This window comes from Coniophora puteana, assembly GCF_000271625.1.
Source record: "Coniophora puteana RWD-64-598 SS2 unplaced genomic scaffold CONPUscaffold_18, whole genome shotgun sequence".
Taxonomy (NCBI): Eukaryota; Fungi; Basidiomycota; class Agaricomycetes; order Boletales; family Coniophoraceae; genus Coniophora; species Coniophora puteana.
This window is the reverse complement of record NW_006913070.1, coordinates 285334-296523: the sequence shown is the minus strand read 5'-3', so window position 1 is coordinate 296523 and position 11190 is coordinate 285334. Positions and strand designations below refer to the sequence as shown.

The window sequence follows — 11190 nt, the reverse complement described above, 5'->3', positions numbered from 1 at the left end:
GCTGAGGATGGTTTAGAAGGCGCTGAGAACGGTTTAGAAGGTGCTGAGGGCGAGGAAATCGAGCCATTGGCAGTTCAAGGTGAGCTGGATGGGCTCGAGGAGATGGGTGAGGACGAGGCATTGATCGATGCTGGAGGGTTTGGCGTGTTTTAAAGGCGTGTCAGGAAACATATATCTTGGTTGTGTTGGGCTATAACTCACTGGCATAATAACTTGTACGCCTATAGGTATTCATTTATATTTTCTACGTGCTTGCGAGCGCGTGCAATATCTCTCAGTCTCTGTGTAAGCAGATACTTTTATCTTTGTTGATCTTCTAAGTAGCCACACCGCTTACAATATGCATCTGAACTTTTACTCGTCCTTATTGCTGTGATAAACTTCTCAGAGGGCCTTATTACTCTCCACAAGCCACTGTAATGTCGGGCACAGTCTTATTTTCCCCAAACCACTCACCCACGTAGTGCACTTTTTGTGATGGAACGTTCCTAATTTTCCTTGACGGCGCACATCTCAGTGACACTTCCAACACGTCAAGGGTGGCCTCATGCCTGCTTGTGCTCTCGGCGGCCCTCGAACCTTACCTTCGAGGATATTTCGGGCGTCAAGACTATGCTTGAGAGTATAAATACTGTACCATTCGCCCGACGTATCCAAAGCAACGTTCGTCCGCTCATCGTTTCTTCTCAGTAACACATACCCACCATGTCAACACCATACTATGTCACAGGCGCTGACACTGGTAAGCAACTCAATGACTCGAGAATGGATCGTAGTGTCAACCTAACTTGCAAACCTATAGGCAGAGTCCATCCCCGGCTGGAGATAGCTGATCTCATTCACAAACAACCTCTTCAGTTCTCGCTATTTGTTCAAGCACTGGCCAACCTACAAAAGAAGGACTATAAACCGACCGCCGCCAGCTGGCAAGAACTCGGTCAGCAAACCGTCAACTGGCAGAAGTAATGCGATTAACATGATTCCTTCTAGGTGGCATTCACGGGCTTCCATACTCGCGATGGAGGTGAGCCTCAGAGTCGAAATCACGCTGTTACGGTGCATAACGTTAATTTAATTTTGCATAAGCGGTGACCCCGCTGGGCCAGACCATCCTAGTTCTAAGGATTGGGCAGGTACGTCGAATATACGTCGCTAATTTCTCAGATTTTTTAATACGAGCCCACAGGATATTGCTACCACGGAAGTGTGTCGTGATTCCTCCGCGCTCATGTGTCCGAGGCTCATCTGGTTTATAGCTGCTCTTTTCCCTACTTGGCATCGAATTCTCATGCTCGCCGTCGAAGTGAGACTTTTTTTTGGTACGCTCAGGATAATGCTAAGCGTCCTCTTCGCAGCAAGCGGTTTCAAACGAGGCTATCTTAATCTACAAAAACACGATTGAGAATGACAACACAATCTCCCATGACGAAAAGGCGCTGTGGCACGTCGCAGCGGTGGCCTTACGCTTCCCGTAGGAGTTTTGTCTGATTTATTGGCTGTGCTGACATGACCCATTGGTAACAGGTATTGGGACTGGTCTGTTCCGGGCGTTGCAACTGCCGGCGTCCCTGAGGAATTCACGAATTCGACCCTGACCATCCTGATGCCAAACAACGCGAGAAGGACGGTTCAAAACTCGCTTCAGACTTACAAGTTTTCCCACATTCCGGATGGCGTTGATAAAATTGATTCGTCGCAGTACCCAAAGGAACTGCAAAACGTCGACTTTGCATGCTGGGATCGTACCTACCGCTGGGTATCTAACAAGGACCAACCCGCGGATGATGTTGTTCAGCTTAACAAGTGCGTATTCACGTTGAACCAAGTTTGAATGGTTTATAGAGACATCTGGGGTGCAGGGTTATCCAAGAAGGTTTAGCCGACGCTAAGCTGCAGCCTATCAACCTTATTTCGGAGAAGTTGGCCAAGATTTTCTCGTTCCCTCCCGTAGTAGCCGATAAAGACCTCGTACCTACATAGTAAGCCGGTTATATGGTTGCCTGTTACGGAGAGGATGCTGATAATTTCTGATTTAGCTGGAACTATTTTGCTACAACCGGCCGCCCCAAGGACATGAAAGAGCCGCCCGATGGTATGTTTTCATTTTTTCAAACAGAGATAATCCTTCTAAATGAAGTACAAAAATGTCCAGCATCCCGTCTCGGTTCTTTGGAGGACCCACACAATAAATTGCATCTCGACCTTGGTGGCTCAGGAGACATGGTTCGTCGTTGTGAATTCACTGGCAATTCCCTTCATGACATTTAGACATGTAGGCATACAATGAGCTAGCAGGTAGGCATCCTTGAGCACGACATCGTGATCACTGACCAAATCTTATCTTTATAGGATTCGATCCCATTTTTCACATGCACCATTGCAACATCGACCGCCTATATGCTCTGTGGGAGTACTGCTATCCCGAATATTGGATTGGAAGTGGCTATTATCTTAACAAGGAACAAGAGCTCACCCCACTCTGTAAGCAGACTATGGAACAGTCGGCGACTACGAAGCTCATCTCTATTCAATAGCTAGTGGCGATGGAACTTGGCAAGAAGGTCCAAATGAACACATTTCTTCCAAGACAATCCTGGCCCCGTTCCGTAAGGATAACAATAGGTATTGGAACTCGGATGATGCTCGCCTAAGGGATGGCTTGGCAAACTTGCGTAAGTACCCGCGGTTTATGTCATTTTCTGAGCTAACAACCATTAATCATAGATTACACGTACCCGCCTGTGAAGCTCTTTTACACGCCCCCCCACTCGCCGATAAGTACCGAGGTCACGATAGACATCACCCAGCCACCTTCCGAGGATCATCGCCTACTGTGCATCGCCGCTCTCCAAGGCTATTACTCCAGCGTGTCAGTACGCGAGCTCAAGCCCGGAGCCGACGTCTTCACCGCGCAAGCTACCCTCCAGCCTTTACTCTTCGCTCACCAGGTAGCCTTGCCAGAGCCCTCCACTCTCGCGCTCACCCCCGGCAAACGGCTGGAGCTCACGCACACCCCCAGCGGTCATCGCGTGTTCAACGTCCACACGTCGCTGCACCAGTTCGCGTTCCGCGGGTCGCACAGACTCGAGCTCTACGTCCACGGCGAGCTCGTTGACGAGCTTTCCGTCTTCAGCCGTATCCTCCCCGAGAACTGCGCCAACTGCACCGCCCGCGTCAGCTCCGGTAACGCGCGCGTCCACGCTACGCTTACCATCCCCCAGCAGGCTGTCGAGGACGTGCTCGAACGTGCGGGCCTCAACACGCCAAATGCCTCAAAGAAGGATGTCATCGCGGCCATCACGCGCAGCATCCATGCGCGTATCATAACTCCAGATGGTATCTTGCTTGCAGAGGCGAAGCCTGCGACCGATGCGGAGGAGGCAGAGGAGGAGAAGCTGTCAGAGGACAAGATGCCGTCGCTCGAGCTGCGCTCCGCGCGTGTGCTAGTGCCGAAGGATGAGACGCTTGCTCAGTGGTTTGCAGACGATTGGGAGCCTCATGGAGAGCTCTTGACGAGCAACTGGATCCATGCCTGAGATTGTGCCACCTACATGGCGGTGATCACGAATCATGGCAGATGTTCTGTACGATAGCCGAGTGTGATTGTCTTTCTTGAGATACTCTGTACAATAGCTGAGTGTGACTGTACTACCGGGGAGATAATCTGTACGAGAGCTGAATGTAAGCTTGTACAATAGTCGGGCGAAGACTGTTCGCGTCTTGGCGGGATAGAGGTTTTGAATCTTCGTTGTGCATAGATATGAGAGTTGGCATGAAGGCAACATGCAGTTCTGAGCAGTGATTTTGATTAGCTTGAATCACTATTGTACATGAAACATTAACATGAGTTTACATCACCAGCTAAGCGTTTTCACAAGTCTATTTCCTTCGACAGCCCTTTCCATCTCGCCCCAAGTTGAAGCTCATGAGAACCACCCCTTCGGCTGATCCACACCATCCCCTCCCTCCTTCTCCCCGTCCCTCACTTTCCGTATCTCCTCCAGAATGCTCTTGACACCTTCAACGTCACCCACAGCTGCGCGTCCACCCACCCAATCGACGACAACAGGCCACTTGACAGCTTTCGGGTTCGACTGCGCGAGCTTCGCCAGCTGATTTGCGCTGTTGACGCCGCCTTCATCTCCGCCCGCGGGGTGCGGAGATAGGAAAGCGCGCAAAGGCGCAGATGGACTGTTGGCCGACGGAAAGGGGAGGTAGCCGAGGATAGTCTGCAGCTGGTCTGCAGTTGGCGGTCCCTCTACAACGTCGAGGTCGAACTTGAGTGGTCCTTTGGACGAATCAGGCGGGTACGAGGACGAAAGGGCGGCTCGGAGAAGGGCGAGAGATTTGGTTGATGGAGGCGAGGAGGGGTTGTGGCTGGGTAACAAAAGCAAGAACGGTTAGTAAGTCTGAATTAGGGGCTATAACATCCGAAGGATGAACGGCTGGCAAAATGACCAGGAAAGAAAAGCAACGACAGCGATCGGGGCATCACTAGGAGCTCCGATGCAATCAGGCGATTCAGGAGAGACTTTGCGGGGCAAACACAAAGAGTGAGTGTCAGTAGCGCGGATATCCAAGCCGCACGCCTGGATGCAACTACTTCCACTTCTGCACCCCACGCGCCCAGCGGTTGGTCAAGAGACGTCGGCAGTATCAAGGAAGCGAGCCATATTCCAAAGACAGTACATCTAGGACTTGGGCCTAAACAAACTGGCGACTGCACGCTCCGAGCGCCATGCTGTAAACCGCTATACAGCATGACCCTCACAAACAAAGAGACCGGTTGTAACTCGGCCCCGGAGCGTATCCGAGGGCAAAAGGTCCAGAGAACAGGGAAATGTGGAAATGTGATAGAGCCGCGAAGCACGAACGAAAGAGGGGTGTTGACCACAAGAAATGGTGACTCACAAGATGGAGATTTGGGGCTATATTGCAAACGCACAGCCAAATTTCAAGCATTCATGCGACGCAATGCGCACGATATTCCACGTCATCATCCCGTTCAAGTTCCATCACGCGATGTGAAGAGACCAGTGCAGTTCAAAAGACGACAAGCCCACCCAATCCGTCACCAATTGTAGCGAAGGGGCACAGCGTTTCCAATCAAAGCTCGTTAGCTCGCTACTTCATCTCGACCTGGGCCCTGGGAGAAAGAAGGCTTACAAGCGACCTCTTGAATCCTGCAAACATGTTAGATCGAAAGGAAAAGGGGCGCGAGCTGTGTAGTGCAGGAGTAGGTTAGGGTAGGAACGGAAGCAACTGGCGGTGCGTTGCTCAGAGTCACTGGGAGCGAGCGCATGTGGCTGTGCGATGACGCATCCTAGCTCGGCACACCCGGGCCGGCGGCGATGAGCACTAATGGGTTTTTCTTCATCCAAGCAGTTAACTTTCCTCCGTCCATCACGTTGAACTTCGTCGTTTGCTAATGTATCCTTCGTACCAGGCCCATGCTATGTTTGTCGCTACGGCCAACATCCTCCGGACATCTCACCTCGTGAGTTGCGAGCGAGGAACCGCATCACTCGGCTGCATGTTTCCGCGCGCTAAGAACGAGGATCTATGTTAAGCCTCTCCATGGTTATTAACTTGAACGCCTATCTTGACCGTCAAACCCGAGCATACCCAACTCGGGAATACCTACCTTTTTGTGAACGTTCCTGCGATCTTCGACCTGATTGGCCTGCAGTCGTAGTGGGATTACTCCTCGACCCTTCGTAATGCAATCGTAACCCAGACTGCTCGATTCAATTGACCCTCAGATAGGCTTCTGACAGCCCGCGATATAGCTGCGTTGGGACTCGAAGATCCTACTTCGGGAGCGCATTTCAATGGCTGTATGTGCCATGGGGGATATGCTAATGGCGCACATGTCATTCTGCGCTGGACTCTCTAGCGATGGGTAACGGCGACCTTTTGAGTGAGTTCACCATCCATAACCACTAAGATCATCATGGGTGTCTCCATTTCAGCGCATGGACTAGATGGCCGCTGACATCAACGATTTTTCTTAGCCGCCTGGGTGAGAAACCAGAATCCATCTTATCGCTGTCGCATGCCCGTGTGGTGTCCAAACCAGAGATGATCCCCGGGTCGAAGGAGATGCACAGGTATGAGAGAAACCTTGAGACCATTTGTGCCTCAAGATCAGATGTGTCTGGGGTGAGTAACTATTCCATGTAAGTTTACTATCTAGCTGAATGTCCAAACCGCCGATGGTATTTATCAATACATGTTCTCAGGAATCAGGGGCAACTCTCATCGCCGGCACCAAGTATTACCGCTACATATCATATGCCCCATCAGACCACACCAACCGAAATGCAGACCCAAGGAGAAGGTAAGCGCTAAAAGATCAGCGTTCAAAAGCTGCTGTGGGAGCGGTATCTATCTGCTCTACAATTTTTCCCTAATTCTACCAGCTGCCTCGGCTCTCAGCAGCTCTCAGCCTTGCGACTCGATTGAGCTCGATTGACTTTCCCATAAGCTAGTCCATTTCAGAACAAGCACTGTATAGAGTCTGTTGTGGGGTTCCGAGTCGAGAACAGCAGCCCCGACGCCGAGACGGTCTACGGGAGCCTTTCTCCCGGTCATGAAAAATGGACAAAGTTGGTCGCTATAGACCCGAGCTCGGAGTCTGTCTTCCCGGCTGTTCGCGCCTATGAACGAGTTGACATCTCCAAAAGCCTACATTGGGCGCCTGGAGCCGTTACGTACACTATATCATATTCAAGTTTCCATTAAATCCCATACGTACCTCCGGCTCTCGTCGCTCTCCAACGATCAAAACTTGCATCGGTCCTGGGCGCTCCAAGGTTTCCGCGAAGATGGAACGAGGCCCACCGACACAGCACGGCGCGTCTACAGAGCCTCCGCGTTCACTCCTCCTCGGTTTTGTATCCTCACATCTGCACCGCACTAAAAAGTGATAGCACGGCTGTCATGCGGCGACATGGTGCCATCGTACCTGTGGCGCAGCTTGCGGCGTCACAACTGATCCGAGCGCGCGAGGGATCCTCACAACCCAATCCGAGTCGTATCACGGACACACGCGGGGATGATGCACAGCTGCAGATCAATGTTACTGTATCTATCTATCTGTCTGCATTTTTCCATCATCGCAGTTGGACATACGTGTTTAATCGATGATGGAGAACATTCTCATGAGAGCCCGCGATACTTTTTGGAGCTGCGCGGCGAACACCACCTGATGAGACGAGGGATGGAAGAGCTCAGCAGGAGATGGAAGATTGGAGATGGGGCTATACAAAAAATCATTGATGATCTGTTAAATTCCGCAAAATGCCGTGATCGATGTACAGTGCATATACGTAGAACGTAATACGTGAGCCAGAATTACATGAATGGGTGATAGCTAGTAGGGTATTCATACAGGTAGCTTATAGACTTAGGTAAATAAGTAGGGGTTGTCAGAGAGCGAGAACAGGGAAAACTAGGGAATTGGAGAGCAAGAGCGAGGGATACATTATGCGATATACTACGGATTGAAGTAAAGCAAAGCAATGCGGGAATAGCGATCAGCAAGAGAAAAGAAAATGAAGAATAAACAATGCAGGGGTGACCGTGGCCAGTTATGACGGGACACCAGAGAAAATACCAGCAGACGCATACGACGGCGACGCTGACCATGGCCAGTCATCCAGCGCAAATGGTGGCGACGACGCGCTCGTGTCCATCATCGCCGAGTGCATCTGACTCTGGGCTTGACTTGCGATGCTCGCGTTGGCAAATCCGCCAACCGTGGCACCCACACCAAAGTCGAGCGACGACCCAACATCGAACCCACCACTGGAGCTCGTGCCGAACACCCCGTCGAAAGATGCAGGCAGTCCAGACGCAGCACCAGCACCAGCACCAGAGTGAGCCTGCGGCTGCACCGAGAGCGCGCGGGGCATCATCGCAGGGCGAAATCCGAGCGAAGTTGGAGACAGAGACAACCCCGAGCCGAGACCGCGCGGACTCGAGTGGCTCGAGCTGACGCGCGAGTGGCCTGTGCTTGCGTATGGGTGGTACCCACGCGGACTCGGGCTGGAGCTCTGATGCTGGTGCGCACGGGCCCCGTGGGTATGCATGAGCGAAGGCGTGGTGCTTCGATGCCGGCGTGCCGGGCCGCCCGCGCCTGTGGGTGCGGAGGAAGGCGAGCCACCTGCAGTGGCAGGCCGCGTGTCGAACGTGCTGTGGAACTCGTCCACGAACGAGGGGCCTGTGATTGGCGCGCCGTTGCTGCTGCTGGTCGTCTCGTATGCAGAGGGCATGGGCATACCCGAGGCAGAGAGGCCGTCCATGTTCATGTCCATGTCCATCCCGCCCATGCTCGTTCCCATGCCGTACGCATAGTCGGGCTGGGTGCCCGTGAGCAGGCCCGCCATGGGATATCCAGCAGTGTAGTCGACGCCGGATGTAGGGGCAGTCGCGGACCGCTGCGGATGCCTGGAGTCGCTCATGATGGTTACGACTCCCTCTTCATCGCCAAGCACGTCCTGGAGCGTTCCATCTACTAGGACCGCATGCTGCTCAATGTTTCTTCTCAGATCTCCTGCGATGTCGGAATAGACCCCGTTGGCAGATCCGGCACCGACGCCATGAGGAAGAGTAGGATCAGATGCAAAGGCGGCAAGGCCGAGGTTGAGCTGATCGCCCTGCTGCTGCTGGCTAGCAACAGACGTCTCCGATGTGTTGGAGTGGGAAGGGATGGTTCCGTGGGAGCGGGTGGCATGTTGCTGGAGGAACTCGGGCTGCCTGAACAGGCGCCCACATTGGAACACGGGGCAGACATACACCTTGCTGACGCCGCCACCCATCGAAGCCGCAGACGACGAGCGCGAGTGCGCACTAGAATCGTCTCCAGAAGCCGATCCCGGACCAGAGGAAACGAGCTGGGCGCCAGAGTACCCGAGCGACTCCGCCTTCGCGAAGGCATCACGCTGAGCATGCATCACTCGCTCGCGGGTCCGACGCACGTTCATGTCCTGCTCTCCCCTGGCCTGCGAAACGAACATATCTGCGGCGGTCATGGACCTATCAGAAGGCCCATACCCCATGCCCATATCGAACGACGATCGACTACCGGCGGAAGAAGCACCTTCACCACGGTCGCCGAGCCCATCTTCGTACCCTGTTCCTGCTGAGAGCCCAGTGGCGGCGGCGCCCGGAAACGGCTTGCTGAGCCCATGGCCATGGTTGGTTGCCGTCGTCGGCCGCTTGCGCCGCTGCTTATACGTCGGATTTCCTTCGAACACGTAGCTCTGCAGAATCGATGACGCGATCCCGTTCTGTGCGGCGGAAGAAGCTTGGTGGTGGTGGTGCCCCGCACGTGAGGGAGAAGAGCCAGACGGAAGCGCGACGAACCCATGACTGTGGCCAGGGACGCCAGGGAGCGCCGAGACCTGCCCCGCGATCGCTGCAGGGACGGGACTGTCCCTGTCCCTATCAGCTGGGGATCTACGTTGGTCAGAACCGGTGGAAGAGTCAACGCTGTCGTTGCGGTTCTTGCTATACTGCTCGTACAAGCTCCGCTGTGAGTCATACGTAAATGAGAGGGCAGGTTCGCCGGCGACCACGGAGGTTGGCTCCAGGCCAGATTTTTCTCGCTTGAGGTCGCGCTCGAGCGCGTCCAGGAAGAGGCGGTCGTGGGGCACTGATTGCCTGCAGACGCAGAGAGAATATGGACATAGATAGCATGTCGCGATTGCAACAGGGGGACAGGGCGGGAAGAGGACGGGAAAATCAATAGGAAAAAACATTGATCAGAAGAGGAAAGTCTAAAAGGTACGGTATGAACGCACCAGAAGAACACTTTTTGCTTCTTTTGCGTGCGAATGCACTGATATTTGAACAGCAAATCAAGAAACGGGGACTGAACAACGCCGTGATTAGCGAGACGGCGTAGCTCAGATGATAACCGACGCGATCGTGGGGTGCAGGCTGAAGCGCTCACCTTGGGCTCCTCGAGAGACGCGTCCATGCCTGGCTTGAGATTGCGAAGATCGCTAAAGACGCCCTCTTCAAACTTTTTCATGTTCTTGACAGGCCGTCCGAAGGCGTCGAACCTGAACACGAGAGCACGGACGATGTCTGTGCCCGTGATGTAGTACCTCCCCGACCACAACACGCAAGAGATCTGCTCCCCGACGGGATGCGGGAGCGAGAAGCGCTTCATGGCCGGATGTGACGACGGAGCTTTGGGAGGAGAGGGTATCTGGGTGGATGTCCCCAGCTCGAAGTCATCATGCGACGGTGACGACCACTTGAGTGGGGCCGTAGCGAGGAAAAGCCTGAGCCTGTCAAGGGTGACGAGCTTGTCCTTCTCGTCAGGAAGGAGTGGTCGGCTGAATGTATGCGCCGACTCGTTGGTGCTATGTGATGGCAAGTCCGCCATGGTGGTATGATGCGGAAGATAGCTAGATGAAAGGATGCCAGAGTTAAGATGGGGATTCGAATCTGGACTGGGTTGTGTCACTAACGTGGCGTCCATATGCGAATACGAGGTATCTTGTGAGCCTAGGGGGAGGTAGTCCGGAACATGCTGAGAGAGGCTGACGTCCGAGAGGGGTGAGGATGCACGAGAAGAGGAGGAAGCAGAAGAAGGGTGGTTGAGAGAGCGCTGAGAGTAGAAGTCGTACATGGCACAGAAAGGGCTACGAGTGGGGGAGGGATGAGTATTTGAGCAACGAGTGGTGAGAGGATACTGACATGATGGAATGTCCTAGCGAGGGGGGGAATGTAATAGACGAGGCTGTTATGAGCGCAACACAGCCGCAGTGAGGGACGGAAAGGGAGAGGGGGTGGAGGGAGAGGGAGAGGGGGGACGAGGAGGTCAGTACTTGTCGGAAAGCATATGTTTGGACGAGAGGGGGCTATATGAAGGATTTGGAGGATGAGCAGACGTCGGGATGTTCCCGGTAAACTGGTAGGTCGACGAAGGAATTCTGAGTTCTCCAGAAATACATGATGACCAGATTTGAATATTTTGCATCGCGAATCACGGGGACATGGACCTCCTGGGTCCACGGCGGGATCGTAAGAAGAGTTGTGCCTGTGCACCCATAACCTTAATCGTAGTCTCGGCTACTGTAAGCCTCTGAATGTCCGATTCAACGTAACCGCCTTGATCTCCTCGATCGCATACATTTTCACTCAGATCCACACCCGATCCCTTCCTGTACAGCT

At 53.5% G+C, this 11190-nt stretch overlaps 3 protein-coding genes across 3 annotated transcripts; 1 reads left to right on the top strand and 2 right to left on the bottom strand.

The window, feature by feature from the left end:
- Positions 1-705: 705 nt before the first annotated feature.
- On the top strand, positions 706-3536 carry CONPUDRAFT_159604 (Di-copper centre-containing protein; the record flags this gene model as incomplete). The annotated part of the gene is made up of 15 exons (XM_007776711.1): positions 706-742; positions 803-937; positions 991-1024; positions 1087-1133; positions 1187-1204; positions 1257-1303; positions 1356-1471; positions 1525-1803; positions 1860-1979; positions 2037-2092; positions 2153-2223; positions 2277-2295; positions 2350-2481; positions 2535-2672; positions 2725-3536. The coding sequence occupies 15 exons, from the start codon at positions 706-708 to the stop codon at positions 3534-3536; spliced, it is 2061 nt and encodes a 686-aa protein (XP_007774901.1).
- A 387-nt stretch (positions 3537-3923) lies between these two features.
- Positions 3924-4740, bottom strand: CONPUDRAFT_159603 (uncharacterized protein; the record flags this gene model as incomplete). The annotated part of the gene is made up of 2 exons (XM_007776710.1): positions 3924-4377; positions 4715-4740. 2 exons carry the CDS (start codon positions 4738-4740, stop codon positions 3924-3926), a joined length of 480 nt encoding a protein of 159 aa, XP_007774900.1.
- A 4790-nt stretch (positions 4741-9530) lies between these two features.
- On the bottom strand, positions 9531-10180 carry CONPUDRAFT_66697 (STE-domain-containing protein; the record flags this gene model as incomplete). Its single annotated transcript, XM_007776607.1, has 3 exons — positions 9531-9666; positions 9807-9877; positions 9959-10180. Coding segments are annotated over 3 exons (429 nt in total), but the record flags the coding sequence as incomplete, so codon positions are not given.
- Between the last annotated feature and the right edge of the window lie 1010 nt (positions 10181-11190).